Source organism: Leucoraja erinacea, chromosome 33, assembly GCF_028641065.1.
Source record: "Leucoraja erinacea ecotype New England chromosome 33, Leri_hhj_1, whole genome shotgun sequence".
NCBI classification, from domain to species: domain Eukaryota; kingdom Metazoa; phylum Chordata; class Chondrichthyes; order Rajiformes; family Rajidae; genus Leucoraja; species Leucoraja erinaceus.
The window spans coordinates 12,199,508-12,222,296 of NC_073409.1; the positions used below are offsets into that span (position 1 = coordinate 12,199,508).

General features: G+C 40.4%; 2 protein-coding genes and 1 long non-coding RNA gene across 6 annotated transcripts in view; 2 read left to right on the forward strand and 1 right to left on the reverse strand.

Annotated features, from left to right (window-relative positions):
* The window catches only part of dis3l (DIS3 like exosome 3'-5' exoribonuclease), a 37,667-nt gene extending 37,056 nt beyond the window's left edge, over positions 1–611 (forward strand). The window contains exon 17 of the mRNA XM_055661344.1: positions 1–611. Coding sequence (XP_055517319.1) covers positions 1–303 — 303 coding nt within the window. The 3' untranslated portion in view covers positions 304–611.
* tipin (timeless interacting protein) lies at positions 494–17,551 on the reverse strand. 3 transcript variants are annotated; one of them, XM_055661348.1, is made up of 9 exons: positions 16,329–16,403; positions 16,183–16,232; positions 13,633–13,786; positions 12,909–12,993; positions 10,336–10,411; positions 9,728–9,850; positions 8,307–8,370; positions 4,053–4,253; positions 494–1,383 (listed from the first exon to the last, which is right to left on the reverse strand). In XM_055661348.1, exons 3-9 carry the CDS (start codon positions 13,763–13,765, stop codon positions 1,118–1,120), a joined length of 948 nt encoding a protein of 315 aa, XP_055517323.1. In that variant the 5' UTR covers positions 13,766–13,786; positions 16,183–16,232; positions 16,329–16,403; the 3' UTR covers positions 494–1,117. The 3 variants fall into 3 exon arrangements, with proteins under 3 accessions (XP_055517323.1, XP_055517321.1, XP_055517322.1); XM_055661346.1 differs by lacking the exons at positions 16,183–16,232; positions 16,329–16,403 and adding an exon at positions 17,444–17,551; XM_055661347.1 differs by lacking the exon at positions 16,183–16,232 and having other exon boundaries at positions 16,329–16,431.
* Positions 17,551–22,789, forward strand: part of LOC129712702 (uncharacterized) — a 15,471-nt gene continuing 10,232 nt past the window's right edge. The window contains exon 1 of one of the 2 annotated variants that reach the window (XR_008726115.1): positions 17,551–17,646. This is a non-coding gene — a long non-coding RNA (uncharacterized LOC129712702). The remainder of the gene's footprint in view (positions 17,647–22,789) is intronic. The other variant, XR_008726114.1, reaches the window with a different exon arrangement.

Here is a 22,789-nt window from a genome sequence, read left to right on the forward strand (position 1 = left end):
GTAAGAATCTCAGAATTCTCATCCCGGTCACATCCTGACACCATCAAACTGGACATCATCAACAACCAACCTCGTAGCAAGACTGGTACTGAACCTACACATGGAACATCTCACACTTCAAAGACCGACTTGGTTCGGGATGTAATCAGATCTGCTGAAGAAGCACAACTTGCCCAAAAGCATGCAAAAAGAACATTGATCAGAGATGAAGATAGAGAATATTGTCAAACTCAGGGTAACAGCCTCTACTCATTGTTGGAAGAAATTAAGGAAATGGCTCTTCAAGATGTTTCAGTGGGATAAGTATCAAGACTTTGGGTCCATTTATAATAATCAAAACCACCAATAGTAACAGATTTTTTAGCATATTTGATGCCAAGGTAGTCCAAACTAAATGGCTGGTGCCAGTTATTCAAACAACCCATAGGAATGCAGTTTGATGTTATTTGAAATACAAAATATGGTAATTAACAATGCAAAAGATGTAAAGATGTGGTGTTTTGAACAAGATGTATATATTCTAAGTTTTATTTAATGCATTTGGCACAAGGTTTTACCATTCATTTGCAGTCACCATACATGGTTTAGAAAATAAACGAATATAATAAGTAGTCTGTTTTGTTTTGTGCTTACAGCTGGTTTGAATTTTTTTGTACTCGTATGCAGCATACAATCCCATCATGTTCGCTAGAACTTTCCAATAAAGCAGGTTTATCTTACAGTAAGCTTAAAAAACTAGGTTTCATATTAGGAAGAAAATCTTTTTGGGAGCTCAATACCGTATTTCACACTCCCAGGAAACAAATCATGGTTTGAGACATTAGCTTCAGTGACATTTCTGGGCACCAGTAGTAAAACTGTGGTGAGAACACAGCCATGATTAGATTCCCAAATTCTATTTGCAATATAGTGATTTAGTATTTTTACAACTGTAGCAGTTCAGAATCTCTGTGAAATACTGCACAAATAAAACAGACATTGCATTAAATTCTTCACTTCTCACCTAATTGCAATGTCATACTTCAAAAAACAAAACTCTGTCATGTTTAATTGTCATCTGTGGAGGTTTCCAGCTGCTGATGAAGAAGCGTCCCTATCAATGTTCATTTTCTGCACTTCAGTGGCTTTCTGTAGTTTCAGAATTGTCTGTTGATTCAAAGGAGTCAATTGCTTTGTCTATAACTGTTAAGTCTTTTTGAATTTTCACAGCAGGACTGATCTCTGTTGGAATTTGAAATTCACCAAGTGGCTCAGAGAGTGCAGTTTTGGTTACCTCTTCCGAAGCTTTACTTTTTACATTTTCATCTTCAAACATATCAGGATCAAGTACCATCTTTTTATTTGGCTCCATGGACTGACTCGGGCACTGGGAATCTCCTTGATCTGAAATACAATGGGGAAAATGTTCCTGAATAATCTGCAGGCACTAATTAATTCAAATGGTTGTCTTTGAGATTCGGAATGATACTTCTCAGCTAACAAGCACTTTAGAATTACTTAATATGCAGTTCTAGATTTCCCCCATAACAGTCAAACAACACCGAAGCAGGCTCTCCAGTCCAACTTGCCCACATGGACCAATCTTCCCCATCCACACTTGTCCTATCTGCCCATGTTTGGCTCATATACCTCTAAACCTCTCCTGTTCATGTTAGCTGCCTAAATTTATTTTAAATGCCATTATATTCACTGCCTCAACCATCTCCTCGGGCAGCTCTTTCCATATACCCACCACCTTCTGTGTGAAAATGTCACTCCTCAGATTCCCATTAATTTTTTTCCCTCCTATCTTAAACAATAGACATTAGATGCAGGAGTAGGCTATTCAAGCCAGCACCTCCATTCAATGTGATCATGGCTGATCATGCACAATCAGTACCCCAATCCTGCCTTTTGCCCATATCCCCTACTCCGATATCTTTAAGAGCCCTATCTAGCTCTCTCTCGAAAAGCCCTATCTAGCTCTCATGTGAAAGTATCCAGATAACCGGCCTCCACCATCCTTTGAGGCAGATAATTCCACAGACTCACAACTCTCTGTGTGAAAGTGTTTTCTCATCTCCGTGCTAAATGGCTCACCACTTATTCCTAAACCGTGGCCCCTGGTTCTGGACTCCCCCAACATTGGGAACACGTTTCCTGCCTCTAGTGTGTCCAAACCCTTAATAATCTTATGTTTCAATAAGATACCCTCTCATCCTTCTAAATTCGAGAGTATACAAGCCCAGCCGCTCCATTCTCTCAGCATACGACAGTCCTGCCATCCCGGGAATTAACCTTGTGAACCAACGCTGCACTCCCTCAATAGCAAGAATATCTTTCCTCAAATTTGGGGACCAAAACTGCACACAATACTCCAGGTGTGGTCTCACTAGGCCTTTGTACAACTGCAGAAGGATCTCTTTGCTCCTATACTCAACTCCTCTTGTTATGAAGGCCAACATACCATTCACTTTCTTCACTGCCTGCTGTACCTGCATGCTTACTTTCATTGACTGATGAACAGGGACCCCCGGATCCTGTTGTACTTCCCCTTTTCCCAACTTGACACAATTTAGATAATAATCTGCCTTCCTGTTTTTGCTATCTATTCCTTTCATGATCTTATACACCTCTAAGATGACCCCTCATTCTCCTGCACCCCAAAAAACAAAGTCCTAGCCTGATCATCTTCTCCCTAGAGCTCAGACCCTCAAGTCCTGGCAAAATTCTTATAAATCTTCTCTCAACTCTTTCCAGCTTAACACATCTTTCCTATAACAGGGTGACCAAAACTGAACACAATATTCCAAATGTAGCCTCACCCAACATCTTGTACAAAAGATCTCTCCAGATCTACCCTGCCAAGACACCTCAGGATCATTTACATTTAAATCATCCCCTCTCGCTCTTCTAAATTTGAGATCCAAGCTGAGCTTGTCTGCCAGGTATTAATCAAGTAAATCTCCTGTGCACACATTCTTCTAGCCTTATCATTCTCTCCCAAGTAATGAGACTATTTCATACCCCATGCTCAAGCTGTGATCTCTCCAATGGCCCATTTAAATGAAGTATGACTTCCCTTTTTTGTACTAAATTCCTTGTAGTAAAGTTTTCAGTTTTCCTAATTACTTGCTGTATGCGTTTGGTGATTCGTGAACTAGAACACCCAGATCCCTCAGCATTTTTTTTAACCATTTAGATAATTTTTCACCTGCCAAATTAGACAGTTTCACACGAAGCTGCACAGACCAAACATGGGGTAGTTTACAGAAATGAAGAGTCACAATTAAAATCTACAAATCAGAGCAGATTAACTAGCTGGCAATATTTTTTTTTAATTCACACTCAGTGATGTTTAGAAATAAGCTGTCTCTTTAAATAAGGAGGCAGACTGGGTCACAATGGCAGGATGGAACCTTTAATACACCGTAATCCCTCAATGCGTAAAATTTCAGCATGGTTTAATTAGATAATCAACTTTTTATCACCTTAAACTCTAATCAGGAGAGCATGTTCAAGTAACTTTGAAATGAATGAAATTGCAAAAGAGTAAAACTTAATTTTCTTTTAGATCGAATCGTACGACAGTGAATGTGGTTTACAATTAATACACCGTATTTCGAGAATTATTGAGCAAAATCTAATCATAATTTTTAAAAAAAGCAATGCATGTGCTGGTGCAGGGCTGTATGTGTAAAGCAGTTACACATCTTCAACTTAGGCAGCAAGTATATTTTGCTCCATAAATTGCTGCAAGATATCAGACAACTTCATAAGCCCTATCACCAGGAACCACATTTGACCATAACATTGTATTCCAGCACCAACTTAATCACTGTGTAATAGAACAGGTGATAAGGATACATACTTGTAGGCAACTAAATTCCAATCCCTCCATGTGCATAAGCTACTGATGAAATCCTCCTTCACAGAAGGAAGATAAAAGTAAATCCCACTGCTACCTTCTCCTGTTTTAAACAGTAAAAACAGGTCACCGTACTACCATTTCCTTTGGTACAAAAATCAGTGGCCTGCAGTAAATTCCATTTTAAAAAGCACTTAATAATTACCATTGGAGGGGGTTTGATTTGTCAGCTGAAGTCTTGCTTGTCGTCTCTCAAGTGCAAGCTGTTTGTTCCTCTCGATCTGAAGCTGTTGTTCCTCAGAGAGTGCATTGGAGCCTGGAGTTGATTTTGAAACTGGCTGGCTGGGCATTGCATCGAATGGAGTTTCAAAATCATCCGTTTGGACCCTGTCCTCACTCTCCAGAACTGTAAATACAAACGGTTTATTTCAGAGGATTTTTGCTTGTCAATTTATCACAAATCTCCAATTAATTCTCTGCAAGCCTTCATGACTTTATCTGAATGTTAACCGAAGTAGATATCAGGAAATGTTAAGTGTTAATCTGTTATGGCAGCAACAAAATGCCACCACTCATTTCCCATTGCAGTTTGCTATCACATTCAGTAAAGGAAAATGCAAAAAGTCAGAATATGTATAAATGTAGTAGGACTGTTTAACTCAGCTATGATGCACTCAGAGCAAAAAGCCCACGAAAATTCAAGGATTTACTTAATACCTCCTTTGGAAGATAACAGAACCTACCTAGTGACTTCAGACAAAGTTGGCAGTAGAGCAGAGAAATATAAATTGTAGTAATGGATCACTGCAAGTTTTGGTGGATAGAGATAGGAGTTAAATCTGCAGGAATCCATAAAGAAACAAAAATCCCTGGCCATCCCTATTTTTTTGAGAATTGCTGGATGTGAGGACAGTATTTTAGAATTTATAAATTGGTTTCTGCTCATCTGTTTATGTAAGAAAGTGGGGTGAAGATTTCTGGTGCACATTGGAAAGAGTTCTTTGTCGGTAATAAGGTTCGGGAAAAGGGCAGGAGAAACAATAGCCCTGAATTTGTGGGGAAATGTCATCAGCATTTCTGCACAAAACACATGTCCCAAATCCTTTGACCTGTTGTTATTGACTGTGCCCAAACACCAAACTATTCTGAGTGCAGCAAATGCTATGCAAAATGGGTGGAATGATTGCTTTTGATTGAGTATTGGGTCAATTAGAATGGAGGGCGTTAATTCATTTTAACCCAATTTTGAATGCAAAATATATTTTAACAGCCAGTTAATGTAGTGGCTTAAACAGATTACATTTTTGGGTGGGCTTAATTCTATCAACAACCTCTTTGACATATCACCATCACTCCTCACTTATCACCCATGTACCCAATTACATTGCAGAAGAATATAAAGTGCTGGAGTAACCCAGCGGGTCAGGCAGCATCTCCGAGTACATAGATAGATGACGGTTCCAGTCAAGACCCTTTTCAGGATCTGAAGATGGGTTTCGAACCACATCCATGTTCTCCAGGGATGCCGCATGATTGGCTGAGTTACTCCAGCACTTTGGATCATTTTGTGTATTAACCAGCATCTGCAGTTCTTTATTTCTACATTGTAGAAGACCACGTCAACAAGCAGATCCTCACTGCACAGGATTAAACTTGCTGCCAATGTCAAATTCTAAGCTGTTTCTTGTTTTTTTTTAATTAAAAAGATTGAATCCTCCATTAGAAATTGTGATTGAAGAAAAGGGCCATATTATTATTTAATGATGAGTAAATAAAGGATCTTATAAGCACAAAGGTGAACATTCATAATACTATCTCGGGCTAACATACCCACCTCCATGCTACCATTTACACAGAAGATCGGGGTTGGTATATATACACACACCTTGAAAAACTCTATCCTTGCTGTCCGAGTCAACATGCAAATAACCACTTTCGGCAATGTTTTTATGAACAGGCAATAACAACAGTGTTTCCTTAATGGAGAAATAATACACAAGCAGGTTGACTGATGCCCTTCAGGGGGGAGATCTGTCTTTACCCAGTCTGGACAGTAGTGTGTGACAAGACCCATTAATCTCCAGAAGTAACTCAAAATTAAGCTGGTCTTGAAGTTTTACATATAGCCAGTTCCGGGAACCCAACTGGGGTGGGGAGAGGGGAAAGATTTATTCTACTGTTTAATCCTGCACAACATACTGTATTGGATACAAATCAGCATGATAATCTCTTGTCAGATTGCGAGAATGTGTATAGTTCAACAACCACTTTTACACACTACACAGGAAGGACAATCTTTTATCACTTATTTAAAGGAAATAACATTACATCATTAAAAGTATAGTGGAAAAAGCTGCACGTACAGTGCCCTCAATAAGACCCACCATTTATTTATTTGCCTCGGTACTCCACAATTTGAGATTTGTAATTGAAAAACATCACGTGGTTAAAGTGCACATTGTCAGATTTTAATAAAGGCCATTTTTATACATTTTGGTTTCACCATGTAGACATTACAGCTGTGTTTATACATAGTCCCCCCATTTCAGAGCACCATCATGTTTGGGACACATGGCTTCACAGGTGTTTGTAATTGCTCAAGTGTGTTTAATTGCCTCCTTAATGCAGATATAAGAGAGCTCTCAGCACCTAGTCTTTTCATCAGCTTTGGAAACATTTATTGCTGTTTATCAACATGAGGGCCAAAGTTGTGCCAATGAAAGTCAAAGACGCCATTATGAGACTGAGAAACAAGAATAAAACTGTTAGAGACATCAGTCAAACCTTCGGCTTACCAAAACCAACTGTTTGTAACATTAAGAAAGAACACTGGTGAGCTTACTAATCACAAAGGGACTGGCAGGCCAAGGAAGACCTCCACAGCTAATGACCAAAGAACTCTCTATAATAAAGAAAAATCGCCAAACACCTGTTTGACAGATCAGAAACACTCTTCAGGAGTCAGGTGTGGATTTGCCAATGACCACTCTGCAGAGAACGTCATGAACAGAAATTCAGAGGCTACACTGCAAGATGCAAACCACTGGTTAGCTGCAAAAATAGGATGGCCAGGCTACAGTATGACAAGAAGTACTTAAAGGAGCAACTACAGTTCTGGAAAAAGATCTTGTGGACAGATGAGACGAAGATGAACTTATATTAGAGTGATGGCAAGAGCAAAGTATGGAGGAGAGAAGGAACTGCCCAAGATCCAAAACATACCATCTCCTCTGTGAAACACTGCAGTGGGGGTGTTATGGCCTGGGCATTGTCTTGCCTTTAATAAAATCTGACAACGTGCACATTATCCACATGTGATTTTTTCTATTACAAATTTCAAATTGTAGAGTACAGAGGCAAATAAATATATGATGGGTCTTTGTCCCAAACATTATGGAGAGCACTGTGACTCAGCCACCACAAGCCTTTCAGCTTGGAGCCATCATTCATGTGCAATTCGTAAAATGATTTGAGATAATGACCAGACCCGTTTTCATGACCACCCCTATCCAAAACAAAACTGAATTACAGATGTTAACCTGGGTTTACATTACACAACTTTGAGAATTATCCAAACAATGCACAATTGGCAGCCCCGCCAACAGTCTGTCTATTTTTCCGACTTTATTTTATTTTTTAGTGTGTGTTAAAAGTTTGTGTAAATGTTCTCCGGTTTGTTTTATGTGGGGGGAGGGGGTCGAAGGAAACTTTTCTCCAGTTTCTTACCTTGCCGGAGATGCAATTGTTTTCTGGGTCACATCTCCGGTCACTCTGCGGCCTTCCATCAATGGAGCTGGAAGCCTCCTCGGGCTGACTTGGGCCCCACCGCGGGGCAAGGACTTAACATCGGACCTGATCCCTTGCCTGGGATCGCTCCAACCTCGATCTGCAAACTTACCATCAAGAGCTCGCAGTCTCGGGAGAGGCTAGTCGGGAGCTCCAATGACCCAAAGGCTCAACCAGCCCCGACCCGGGGTCCGATCGCCGGTGCGGGGGAGCTGACATCCCCCGATGCAGGAGCTGATCGCCCCGATGCGGAGGGCCCAAACGCCGCCGACCACGGGAATGAAGATCACCCCGTCAACTAAGGCTCAAGGCCCCCGACCGCGGGAGAGCATTGAAGGGAAGAGATTTGAACTTTTTTTCGCCTTCTATCACTGTGAGGAATATGGAGGAGTCACTTTGGTGTTAAAATGTATACTGTTAAAATGTATTTTGTGTGTTCTGTTGCTTTTTATTTGTGTGACTGACTTGGCAAATGAAATTCCTCGTATGGTGCAAAACACAGCTAATAAAGTATTATTGTGATTGTACAAGATAAAACTTCAGCATCAGACACAATTTGATTCAAAGCTAGATTTTCTCTATGGCAGCTCCCAAATAGCGTGCTGTTGTTTTCCAAGGGACACAATACTTTTACAAATATTTTGAACATCAATCAGAAAACAAAAGCACTTGCCTTCATTCGATGTAAAGTCTTCATTAGTTATAGGTATATCAAGTCGAATTTTCTTCAAACAGGTCTGAAATGCAAATTCAAATTTTACTAAATGTTGCAAGTTACTGGCCTGAAATAATTAATGACCCCACCTTTTCTCCACAAGACGTCATTCTTCACTTAATGAATATTTTAGTTCAGAAATACTGTCCAAGTATAAGTAAAAATGAACAAATGCAGGAATGGTGCTAGGAACTGGATTGCTTAATGTCACATGCCACAAGATCCAATTGTCATGAAAAGCAAAACTTTAATGGGAAGTAGGGACTTGCTCTGCAAATTGAAAGTCGGGAATCTTCCGTGTATCTCACATACTTTTCCTAGCGGAAGACCAAAGAAACTGTTGGTTGCTATACCGAGGCTGTTCATTCGCCTTCACAGTCCTATCAGAATTCTGGTGATGACTTTGTGAAATTATGTACAAGGAGATTGCCCTTGACCTTAATGGCAAAGGGTTTGAGAATAGCTGCAACTACTGTACATTATATCAATTTAGCTGGTGAAATTGAATTGGGAATATTAACACATTTGCCAATGGAAAATGTTTACATAGAGCCATTACCAAAAGCACAAAAACAAGTCACAAGTTTGTAGACAAATAACATTCAGAAGTTGTCTCTAGTTCGAGGAAGGTTTGTACCAATCACACAAGTGTGGACTCAGAGGTCCCTCTGCATTTCACAAACGTAAAATATTTAAATGCTAAACATTTGAAATAAAAGCAAAGTTCTGGAGATAGCAGGTTGTGCTACATCTGTGGAGGTTTCAGGTTGACCTTTCATGGAATCTGATAAGGTAATGAATTTGAAACATTAGCACTCATTTCAATGCGCAGTGCATTATCAAAAGAGAAAACAAAACAAGTTAGCCTGCTGGTTAATGAGTTTCAAAATAAACACAGATCAAGGGCAGATTTGTTCATGTTACTTCCAATGAAACCCAAATGTGTAAATACAGTGCCCTCCATAATGTTTGGGACAAAGACCCATCATTTATTTATTTGCCTCAGTACTCCACAATTTGAGATTTGTAATAGAAAAAAATCCTATGTGGTTAAAGTGCACATTGTCAGATTTAATTAAAGGGTATTTTTTTATACATTTTGGTTTCACCATGTAGAAAACTAACAGCTAACAGAGGTCAAGCATCTGTTGTCCATGGTCACCATAGAAACAAGCCTACAATTCTAACCAGCAATAACCAAGCACAATCCAGGAATAGATTTAATCACAGCAGTACCCTCTACAGCAATTCTATCCAGTGTTGTGCACCAAACATAAATGTTTAATAGCTGACAAGCACTTTATTAAATTTATTTTTTGACAATTATCTGATAAAGAACAGAACACTGAAACTCAAGCCAATGTCACTAAAACATTTACCTGAACTTCCTTTTTATTTCCCAAGGTTTCCACTTTCCCAATGAATTGTTCAAATTGTAGTTTGGGGTACAGCCTGTGAGCCCAATGCTCCATGTGCCACAGGAGAGTCTTCACATCTTCACTCTTCACACAAGGGGGAAGGAAAAGTTAATCCATTTGCTCAAAATGAGGCAACTGAAGACTCCTAGTATAAATTTGACACAAATTTCCTGAATACCCTTCAAATATTCATGAAATAGTCAAGGGTTGTCAAAAATATATTATCATACTAGCTTCTGAAAATGGGTTATCTTGAATGTAGCTTCCCTAAACATGAATAACATGATCCTGATAGCAGCTTATTTCTGCACATTTTGATTTGCATTCATGCTTAATTCCCATAGTATGTGGCAGCCTCACCCGCAGCCGTTAGTTTTTCATCCTTTTTTAAAAATTTTAGTTTGTTAAAAGTTTTGTTTTGGAGGCCTTTTAGTCCTTTTTATGTGGGGGATAGGGGGGGGGGAGGGGGAAACCGTTTTATTCAGTCCCTACCTGGGTGAGGATGAGTCCTTCCTCCGAACCGCATTTTGAGTGAATTCAAGTAGAGGGGCCGTTTCTTTTTCTCTTACCTCATGTCCTTTGCCTTTAAATTGAACACTATCAAACAAATTTCGTAAAGCAGGCAATCCTCGATCTGAAGTCAACCTGTAATTTCAAAAAAAGAAAAATATTATTAAACTCAAGTGTTTCTGGTGGTGACACAGTGGTTCAGTTGTTGAACTAGTAATCAAAGAGACTATTCCTTAAATATAACAAAACAGATCGTCTCTGACCCCTCTACATTGCCGTATCTCCAACACTAACATTCTCTTCAATTAACGGTGCTACCCTCCCAATTATTCCTGAATACTTTATATCCAGGAATATTAATGCTCAATCCTGCTCCTTAGAGCCACGTTTCTAATATCACCACATATATTCTTACATGGTTATTTACACTCCTGTTCACTCATCTTATTTATTACACTCCACACTTTCTCAAATGCATAGTAGTTAAATTTGGCTCCATACTTTATTTCCCTGATGCAGTAAAATCTTTACTCTGGTCTAATCTGCTGTTTTCCCTTCTCCCCAATTTCCTTCTGCTATTGTAGAAATAAGGAACTGCAGATGCTGGTTAATATACAAAAGGTCAAAGTGCTGGAGTAACACTGCAGGTCGCTCAGCAGATTTTTACTCCAGTACTTTGCGTCCTTTCTTACTTCTGCTGTTTCTGCACTTAATTTTTCCTTTTCATTCCCCCCCCCCCCCACCAACAGTGACTCTACCTGCTGGTGCACTTGTGTTTGTACACTCTACCAGTCTCCTAACACTCAAGCTCTCATTGCACTTTTCCTTCCAGAAAGGCTACTGTGTCAGTGAATAGCAAAATGAATAAAAGGGAGTAAATGGGAACATGCGGATTTCATCACAGCTTAGAAAGAAATTGCTTGTAGATGTAGCCCAGTTCATCACATACCAGACTTCCCACCATTTACACTTCACCATGCCTTGGAAAAGCAGCCAATATAATCAAAGACTTATCTAACCTCATTCATTCATTCCTCCTACTGTCTGGCAGAAGGTAGAGGCTTGAAAGCTGCAAAACCAAACTCAGGAAGAGCTTCTTCCCCTCTGTTATCAGGCTATCTGAACAGTCCTACCATAAACTGATATATACAGTACCTCTTTCACCTCTACTCAATTGTGAACATTGGACTTGGTGCTACAATGCTGAGAACTATATTCTGCACTCTATCTTCCCCATTGCTCACTCTATTGTACTCGAGTGACTTGATTGGATTTATGTATAGTATTATCTGATCTGATTGAATAGCATGCAAAACACAGCTTTTCATGGTACCTCAGTACACGTGACAATACATCTAAAAATCACAGGGCAACAAGAGAAATACTACTGAGTGTGTTTTCTGCTGGCAGTTGGCATGGCATCAGAGGGGCCAAAAGGCCTTCTTCCATGGCATAATAAATAAGTGTCCAAGAACAAATTTTGCACATTCTGTTACAAAAATACAGAGCATCCTCACTTCCAGAGGTGTTTTACAATGCTGCAGAAATCAGTAAAAAGGATCAAAGGGACTAGAAGTATGTAGGAAAGAACTGCAGATGCTGGTTTAAATCGAAGGTAGACAGAAAATGCTGGAGTAACTCAGCGGGTCAGGCAGCATCTCTGGAGAGAAGGAATGGGTGACGTTTCGGATCGAGACCCTTCTTCAGAATTTCCACTGATCTCAGTGACCTCAATATGTCCCAAAATGTGCGACAGAGATGTACCTTTGACGTGCTGACACTGTTCAACGTGGGCAAGTCTGGGAACTATCTGCTCTATTAGATAATTAATGATAATCTGAGAATTTACACCAGCGGATACCATGGAGGGAGTTTCTCCACTCAGCCGCACAAAATGGTTCAATTCATAGTCTCGCCTGAAATATATCATTCCAACAATGCAGCACTCTCTTAATAATGTACACAAGCATCAGTCTGCACAGGCCAATTATCCCACGTAATACTATAATCCAAGGTTCAAGAGTAATAATGGGGGTGGTGCAACCAACAGCATTTCTGGAGTAGCATCCCAGTAAACTAACCCAAAATTAAACCTATGACGTCCCATTGTCCAAAGTTCCTGCTATTGCAACACTGTCGATAACCAGAACCAATTCCCAGGTAGTGTCGGCACAGCCAGTTGTACAACGCAGCTTCCAACCTTAGAGCAAGGTTCTAAGTTCCCTAAACAGCACAAGGTGAAAATACAATTCTGGAGCTCCAAGTGGACAAATTCCAAAGCCTTGTCTCCAAATATCTGGATATGCAGGCCAATGTTGGGGATTTCTACTCTAAAGTCAGCGTGTGCTTTCCTCCATAAAAAAAGTTACTTACTTGATAAACAAACCACTTCTCTCTCCACAGATGCTACCTGGCCTGCTGAGTATTACCAGAAATTTCTCTCTTTGTGGTTTATAGTATTAAACATCTGCAGAATTTTTGTTTTGTTTTTCCAAATACACAATTTGGAATTTGGTTCTGGTTAGTAAACCAGAATTAAATCTAATAGAGTATTATTGTGATTGTGCATTTTATGAGCAGCAGTTACAGGAAACAAAGCATCCTCGTTAACAGAGTTCAAAGCTTCAATTACCGCTGGGCATCCAGTTTTGGCTGTGGTTTTTTTACATGTTTTCTGAGTACCACAGGCTCCTTGGATTGAGTTCCTGCTTCCTCTTCTGGAGGAACAAAAAAAACAAACAAACAAATAAACAAGGCAGGTTACATTATCTAGTAGCTGGTAATGTAATAGTCTGGAAAATCCTTAAGGATTCCAACCTACCAGAAAGATTGGTCCTCTTTTCAAAGGCAGTAGCAGTGCACAATTTGCCTGCTACGACCAGTTTGTTTCCTACACTAAGTCGGTTTCCTCACCACTGCTACCTCACACCATTACTTACCACAAATCTTGGCATTCATAGGCCCAGAATCCCAATTGAACACTGCTCAAGTGATGACAAAATGCACATTGCTTGCCATATGATAGCACTGTACAAGGGCAGCAGATACCCATTTACATCACTTCAGAGCAAAAAATGTTCACGTGCATGCAGTGAATAAAGTTCCCAAACCACATCCTGAACTCAAATTCTAAATTCCTTTGCAAGGTGCACAAAACTTCAGAAAACGTGACATTCTAGTCAACTCTATGACATTACCCAGAATAATCAGGAAAAAGATTACCCTGGGAGAACCCAAATAGTCACTTCAAAGATGGAAAAACTTTAAGGTATTGTAAAAATATTCTACCCAAATTCATATTTAAATAAATGTATTACTCTTCCAAAGCCACGTTCAATTTTAAACACATGACTCACCACCATCAGCTAAAGCTTCACCATATCCCAGTTGGCCAGGTGATGATGGAGGAGGAAGCGGTGGAAAGATTTCATCTTCTAACTCATCATTGTCACGGATACCAAACAAACCATTTTCCAAAGGATCATTCATTATTGCAACTTGTCCTTTCCTCTGCAAATAAAATACAAGTCAAGTTGGCAAAGTAAAAAATAGAGTAAAAAAAACACTCTGTTAGAGAGCAAGGACAAACTGACACGCAATCAAACATGTCAGTTAATCTAATGGCCTGGACACTTCTCAAGTGTTTCCCCGACATCAGCCTAATATAATTGTGGAACAAGAAACTGCAGATACTGGAATTATAAGCAGAACACAAAGAACTGGAGGTCAGGCAGAATCTGTGGAGGGAACAGACAGAAGATGTTTTGGGCCAGAACCCGTCTTCAGACTGATTCAAGACTAATAAAATTATGGTCACTAGTGCCAAAATGCTCCCCCACTCACACTTCTAACTGCAAATTAATTCTATTCAGAGGAATCTAGGTGTTCTAAGGGATTAATCATAAAATAAACTGGCAGTTAAATCTAACAAGTACGGTAGTTAAGGCGACAAAAGACATTCACTTTATTACAAAGCGATTGGAATTTAAGAATAGGCAGGCTTTGTTGCAATTCTACAGGGTGTTGTTGACACTATACTCACTATCGTATATACAGCTTTAGTCCCCTTAGCTAAAAAAGGATATAGTAATATGGAAGACAGTCCAAAAGAGATTTACCCAGCAAATTCCTATCAGAAGCACTGGGCAGTTTAGTTTACTCCAGATGAAGGATCTTAATCCAAACCCTCAACTGTCCATTTCCCTCCACAGATGCTGCCTGGCCCACCAAAGTCCATCAGCAGCTCCCTTTCTGGTTTTATATTCCTTATTAGAGTTCAAAGTAATGAACAATTACCTTATTCAGCCATAAGATCTTAAGAAAACATGACAGAGAAGATGTTTACATATTTTCATTAGTGGGGAAACAAGGCAAAATGGGATGTAGGTACAAAAAATGATAGTGGTTATTTAAAACTGAGATGTGTAGAAATTTCTTCTCTCAGAGCATTGGGAATCTCTCAAATTCTCCAATCTTCCAAGAGTATTGGAGGCCAAATCTATCTACATCTTTCTACAAGATAGAAAGATATCTACCTACATCTTTCTGCAAGATAGAACAATCTATCTACCCACATCTTTCTACATGATAGATAGAAAGAGATATCCACCTACATCTGGCTCTATCCATCTTGCTCTCTCTCCTACCCACATCTGTCTGCACCTTTTATATCTTTTGCTATCAGTATCTTACCTTTCCTGACTTTCTATCTTACATATCTATTTAAAATAGAGAGGCAAATATTTAAAAGATCGAGAAATTGAGGGTTATAAAGAACTAGCACAGAAGAGTTGAGGATAGCTTAGATCAGCCACAATCATATTGAATTCAAGGCCAGAGGGGCCCACTTCTACTCCGATTTTCTTGTATTTGTGTGCATCTCATAATTATAATCCCTTTTCATTCATTCCTATTGCTCATCCCACCATGGCCCATTAGAACAAAGCTATTTACAAATAAGAGAATGGCCATTCATGTACTCATTAAATGTTTCCAAGCCGGACCAAGTTTGCTACGACTACGACAATAACCAAAGAGCAGCCTTGATTGCTTTCCATCACTTGGGTTATTTCTCCAAGCAATTCCACACAATAATCTTTAATAGTAACCTTTTCAATATTAGCCTTAATTCCTCCTCCCTCCTCACCACTCCCAGCGAGTAACATTTCCAGATATGCTCTGCAAAGATGGCAAAGTATAAGCAGAGAACTCAAACTAATATTTCTTCTTTAAATGCGGCACACATTTTTTGAAATAATAAGTCTGTAAACAGAAACTCAATAATCAGGGCCTGCAAGTTAAGAGGATGATTCCACATCTTTATTGCTAGTATCTAGAATACATTTATTTTTCAATCATATCAAACCAAGTAAAATCTATTTTTCAAATGATATATCACAGGTTTAAAAAAATCAAAATAAGCCCTGGAATCGCAGGGTCCTCATTGACACACCCAATACTGATAGGCTTGCAACACACTTCGCAATCATAGTTCAGGAACTCAAACATTTGGCTTTGTTGTTGCCATGCTGAGTGAGACACACAGGTTTAAGATAGCCAGTGTAAAGAACAAGGTGGATGCACCCTTTTCTGGTGCTGAAAATGGGAAGATGAATGCAGCTTTCAGTGTGGTTCAACGTAGAATGAACTACACTCTACTTGAAGTGCTGTTGTGCAACCAATTTAGCTGGTAGACAGTGAAAAAGATTCAAGAACATGATCAAAACCTCTGAAAAGCGTGCAACATTCCCATCTCCCGGGAATCCCTGGCCCATGACAGTTCGAAATGGGGGACGGAACATTCAGATCTTGATGGAATGCTTCAAGAACACATGGACGTCCTATATGTAACAAACCAGTGTGCAAATTACCCAGCCACCTGCCCTGGCAGACTATTCATGCCCCACCTGTGGAAGATTCTGCAGCTCTCACAATTGCTCATCAGCCAGCTCAGAACCTACAACAGCAACAAAAATGTAATAGAAACAAGTCATCCTCATTTTCATGGGGCTGCTCAAAGAGGAATGAAAACATGAAAAAAAACTACAATTACCTGGCTCTTTTAGTAGTGTTGGGATATTTTACTACATTTCGGGGTTATTTACATATTGCATACAAGTAATTGGTGCTAGAAAATATTCTAGATTACTTCATGGCTGTGTTATAAAATAAAATTTAAAAAAAGGACTATGCCACACACATCTTATCACACATGGCCAAACAGATGGTTAAAAGAACCAAATGTTAAAAACAATTGAGGCAATTTCAGAAAGCTAGTTGCAAGCAGCTATTGGCATGGCCAAAAGATGCAGAAGGCCAGAATTAGAAACACAGAAACCTTGAATGACTGTGATGTTGGATAAACACGAGGTAACTTAGTTATGCTCTTTCATTAGATCAGGCTAATAAAGCCAAAGCAGAATTTAAAAAAAGTCAAAGCAGCCCCAAACAAATAAATGACAACTGCTGTAAGAAATATGGAACACAGCAACAAAATACTTTGTTTTACACAAGTATCACATTAAAGTTTTCATGAAAGTTAAATTACTGGAAAATGAAAGGTAATGATGTGATGAAATGAAACAAAGCTTTATGGATAAGTTGTCTATCGGTCATCAGTACAAAACTGTTCAAAATATTCAGTCAGGAAGGAGACCTCTCAGCCCACTACTGTCGGGGTGGGTGGGGGGAGGATGGCAGATGGACGGATAGAGATGGTAAGATCTGTAGCCACTTGTGCCGCAATTCCGGTCACAAATAGGCAACACAGCAGAAATGGGCTGCTGTTGGACGAAGAACGCGAACTACCTACAGTTGTGAAGTTACACCATAAGCAGCGAAGACTTCTTTATACCCAGATGGAAGATGAGGTTCTGCCTCGACTTCCCTCTTAGAAAGGAACTGGCAGACCACCACAACGTGGGGCCAAAAGCAAGCTCACCTCCTCTCTAACCTTTCTGCTATAAATCCCTGCACCGCCAAACTACAATCTCCCCCCGACACACTTTCTGATCTCACAACACCCTCACAAAGTTACTAGGCTAAAATGAAAGGAAATTTACTATGAGAGACATTTCTCCGGAAAACTGGGAGACCACAATATTTTAATGCACAAGTCAGCTACTTTTCCCCCTCCCCTCGACATCTTTAAACGGTTCACGGCCTCACCCGGTTTCCGGGACTTTAAGTTTAACGCCGCCGCGGAAAACCTTCACTTTCCTCTCAACAACCAAAGCGCGCCTTCTGCAGGCGGCCAATCAGAGCCCACGATCTTCCTTACCGTAGGACGCAGCCAATAAGGTTGAACGTTACATAAATGAACAAGAAGAAGAAGAAGAAGAAGAAGAATCGCTTTGTGAACTAAATCTCAGGTCTATGAACTTTGCTGTGAACTTCTCAACCGATGAATTCCCACCAAGTCCTCCTCACACACCTCCATATCAGGCCTCTCCTCACACACCTCCATGTCAGGCCTCTCCTCACTCACCTCCGTGTCAGGCCTCTCCTCACTCACCTCCATGTCAGGCCTCTCCTCACTCACCTCCATGTCAGGCCTCTCCTCACTCACCTCCATGTCAGGCCTCTCCTCACTCACCTCCATGTCAGGCCTCTCCTCACACACCACCATGTCAGGCTTCTCCTCACTCACCTCCATGTCAGGCCTCTCCTCACACACCTCCGTGTCAGGCCTCTCCTCACACACCTCCGTGTCAGGCCTCTCCTCACTCACCTCCATGTCAGGCCTCTCCTCACACACCTCCATGTCAGGCCTCTCCTCACTCACCTCCATGTCAGGCCTCTCCTCACACACCTCCATGTCAGGCCTCTCCTCACACACCTCCATGTCAGGCTTCTCCTCACTCACCTCAATGGACGGCAAGTTTGATCCACTTCCTTTCCGAGCTTCCTACTTTTTTTAGTAGTTCTATTTATTACACATGAGCTTTATTCTTTCTATTTTACATTTTATTGATTGTGTAATATCTGTCAACTTATAAGAGTAGATAGACACAAAAAGCTGGAGTAACTCAGCAGGACAGGCAGCATCATTGCAGACGTTTCGGGTCGAGATTCGAGACTCGATCCTCTCCAGAGATGCTGCCTGTCCCGCTGAGTTACTCCAGGTTTTTGTGTCTACGGTTTAAACCAAAGAGCCTATATCTTTGGTTTAAACTAGTATCTGCAGTACCTTCCAACACACCTTATATGAGTAGCTCCCTTCACCTGGCTCCGTTGTCTCTGTACTGTACACTGACAATGACAATTAAAATTGAAATTAAATTGAATCTGAATCCATCTGTTTTTTTCCCTGCCTCTGTTTGTCAGTCACCTGCCTCTATAGGGTTGTCAACTGTCCCGTGTTAGCCAGGACATCCCATATATTGGGCTAAATTGGTTTGTCCCATATGTAGCAATGTTACAAATTTTGGAGATTTAAAAAATCAAGTCTGCAATTTATCCCATCAGATAAAGCATAAGAGGAAGTTTAATTTGACACCGAATTCACTTTCATATCTTCAGTATTAAAAAAGTTATGGCCATTTTCATACTCGGAAATTAGCATCTTGTTCCCTATTGCTTTTCCATTGACTTAACACAAAAGCTGTGATCAAGGACAATCAAAAGCCCATAACTTTCTTAAAAATTAAGAGAACTGAAAGAAATGTTCAGTTATTGTAGATTGAAGCATTCTGAAACAAATATTAAACAATCTTACTTGGATGACCTGAAATTAAAGCATATAATTAGTTAGTTATCCAATTGTAGCTAATTACAAAATGCAATTACCAGATCTAAACATCTATCCATTTCTTAAGAAAAGATTAACATTTTAAAATAGCTTAAGTGTCCAAATAACATTCACACAAGAATTCACAATATAACATGATTTTAAAATCTCATTGTCATTAATTTATAGGCCAAATGGACGGAATTTATTTAGTGTTTAATTCCTGTAAATTAATGGCCATTTAAATCATCTTGCAAGTGGGATTTTGTGGAACGCGATGGTTTGGAACGTTGCGGTTGCAGTGAATTTGAACCCCATGTCGGCAGGAAAAATACTGCCGGTTCGGATGGGCCCCAAGTCACGCAGCTTAAAATTTTGATTAAAGGCATCTTAAGAAGCACTATTTTATGTAAAAATAAACGGCGTACCTTGCCTTGTCCCTACGTGAGATCCGTCCCATTGTCAGCGCTCACGGTTTTAGAAGATGATTTTTAATTTACTCTAACAATTAAATTATCCAGCGATATTAAAAAATAACTGCAGAGAACGAATGTCGGAGCGATTTTTCTTTAGCAACTAAACAGGCTGACCAACATCAATTTGAACAGCCTGGAGAAAACGGCATTTTAAACCCGCCCCCCTCTCAAAGGCGCCAAAAAAGAATTCATGAGTCAGTTGGGATTTTTATTTCACCAAGTGTTTGAGAATCTCCTTGAAGTGTTTCCCCTGTCCTCCAGGTAACATTTTACTGTGGTTGAACTTGGAGTTGGATGTTTTGGGAGTGTGAATTATGTCATTTCTCCATTTAAACCAGCTGTGTGGAATACGTACCACAATGCTTGGAGATGTTAGTCTGGGCAAGGACACATATTTGTTCACATCCTATCAGTGGATTTTGAGGGTGTCTGCAATAATAGAATAGATAGCCAGTGCCATAGGTTTTCCCCATCTATAAAGCATTCAGAAGGGTAGATATCGCCACTGCCTAGTGTTTGATGCTCAGCTAGAGTACTTTACATCTTTAAGCACTCTTTTCCTCAAATGGGTAAAATCTGTGCTGGCACACTAGAGACAATGGTGATTTCTGTTTTCACCGAGAGCTGCCTCGATGTTCCAATGTGCTTAGTGAGTGTGTTACCAGACAACCCTCTTTAGGAGATACCAAATGTGGATTACTGTAGATATTGCTGAAAGAAAAGTTCAACAGAGAAAGGGGAGCAGGAGATGGGTGCTATCTATAACTGCTCCACTTTATTGAGTCAGAAGCAGGGTCTCGACCCGAAATGTCACCCAATCCTCTCCAGAAATGCTGCCTGACCCGCTGAGCTACTCCACCTTTTTGTGTTTATATCTACTTTATTGTCTCCATTGTATTTATCATTCCTAGTTTTGATGCTGAAGCAAAATTAATAATATTTTCTTTTCTTCCTCTATACTGCTTCTGAATGCAATTGTTATCAGCCCATGCATTTTTATTATTGTCAGGCCCTGTGGCCGTGGATGTAAAATGTTTTACAGATTTATTGGAATTAGAAACTGTCTGACCAACTTTTATTTCTCATTTATCAGTAAAAGATTGCTGCATCATTGTAACGTCACAATGCTTCAAAAGTAACCTTGTCCCAATTAATCTGTTCAGATATAAAATAAAACAGTGCCAATCTTAAATAAAATAGAAAAGGCTGGAAATCAGCCCAGCTATCACCTCTTTCCATCATGAGTATTGAATGACAGCTTTTGTCTTAATTAGTTGAAGTGGATTTCATGGCACTAAATGACATATAAATTAGTTTGGAAAGGATTGAATCTAAAGAAAAGTAAGCTGATAAAAGTAGACACATTTTCTTTGAAATTATTTAAAAATATACATTTAGAATTAATTATTAAATATAATAAACAAAATATGGGAATTAAAGATACAAGATACAAGATACAAGATACATTTAATTGTCATTTGGACCCCTTGAGGTCCAAACGAAATGCCGTTTCTGCAGCCATACATTACAAACACATAGACCCAAGACACAACATAATTTACATAAACATCCATCACATTGCTGTGATGGAAGGCCAAAAAAACTTATCTCTCCACTGCACTCTCCCCCCCCCCCCCATGTCAGAGTCAAAGTCAAAGCCCCCGGCTGGCGATGGCGATTGTCCCGCGGCCATTAAAGCCACGCCGGGTAGTGCAAGGTCGCACACCGGGTCTTGGTGTTAGAGCCCCCGGCGTGCGCTCGCAGAGTCCCGCGGCCATTCCAAGCCGCGCGGGGCGGTGATGTCAGGCCCCGCTCCAGGAGCTCTTCGACCCCGCAACTCGGGCGGGGGAAGTCGCCGTTGCGAGAGCCCTGAAAAGCGGTCTCCCTCCAGGGAGCCGCGGGCTCCCGGTGCCGCCGTCCACAGTCCTGCCGTTGGAGCCTCCGACTCTCTGGTCGGGCCACAGCAGCAGCAGCGCTCCTCCACCGCTCCACCCGCTCCGGACTCGGCCAGCCCCGCGACGGCGACGGTGAGTTGTAGCACCAGAGTCCCCGGCTTCTTCCTGTTGGAGGCCGCTCCTCATTGCGGCCCCAACGACAACGGAAACCCGACGAGAAAAGGTCGGGTCTCCAGTGCAGGGAGAGATTTAAAAAAACAACAGCCCCTCCCTAGTCCGCGTGACCGCGGCTTCCGAACGCCGAGTTCGATATCTGCGTGCGCTAGCAGGCGCAGCTACAACATAATTAAAATTGGAAGAGATTTGGGAGGAAAGAAATTAATAACATTTGTGTACCACTTGGGTAGGTATAAATAGAGTAAATAGGACTGAATTAACAGTTTGGAGATACAGCGCAGAAACAGGCCCATTGGCTCACCAAATCCATGCCAACCAGTGATCCCCACATATTAACTATCCTACACACAAGGAATAATTTACAATTTTTCCAAGCCAATTAACCTACAAACCTGCATGTCTTTGGAGTGTAGGAGGAAACCGGAGCTCCCAGGGAAAACCCACGCAGGTCACGGGGAGAACGTACAAACTCTGTACAGACAAGCAGCCGAGGTCCGGACCGAACGCGGGTCTCTGGCGCTGTAAGTCAGCAACTGTACCACTACACCACCGTGCCGTTGAGATTATGTTGTGAAGTATACATTTAGAAATACAAAGAGTTAGGAATCCAATGATGTTACAGTTGGATGACATTAAATCTGAGTCTCTTTCAATTTGAATTCATTCAATAAAATAGAAAGGGGTGAAACGTTTTTGCAAGCAGAAAGAGAAGCAAAGAGGAAGAAAAGGGCTACTTTTAATGTTGTTTCTGCCTCTTATACGCCTGGAGCAATTATTACTATTTTAATAATAGGCAAGAGAAAAAATCCAAAAGGTTGTGGTGGATCATTTGACAATTGTCACAACGAGAAGCTGGAAAAATATTAAATGAAAGCAGCGAACATGAGAGAGATGAATCCCAAGCTAAAATTAAAGCTACAAGTGATTGCTTTTGAAAGTTTGAAATTGTATTGTTAAAGAGGCTGCAGATTTATGTAAATTAATTAAAATGTTTCAGATCGTCAGCAGAAAACAGTTTATTTAAAGAGCAGTTATGAAATGCAATATTCAACCCTCAATTGATGCTTCTGTTTAATTTTAGTGCTATGTATAAAAATAACTTTGCCTTTAGAGACAGTTACAATGGGAGGTTGTGTGGGGATTGTGACTGGAGGTTGATAGTGACAGCAATACCCCCTGGAGACCGGAGAGCATTGAAAAGGAAGGAATAAATCTGTTACTTATTGATTTTTCATAT

Bases quoted from the DNA above. Each gene is read 5' to 3' on its own strand.
- tipin (XM_055661346.1), bottom strand. From the start codon at position 13,765: ATGAATGATCCTTTGGAAAATGGTTTGTTTGGTATCCGTGACAATGAT. The intron at 12,994-13,632 runs GTGAGTCATGTG...TTGTTCCTCCAG, and splicing joins TGAAGCTTTAGCTGATGGTG to AAGAGGAAGCAGGAACTCAA. The intron at 8,371-9,727 runs GTAAATGTTTTA...TTTGCATTTCAG, and splicing joins GAAATAAAAAGGAAGTTCAG to ACCTGTTTGAAGAAAATTCG.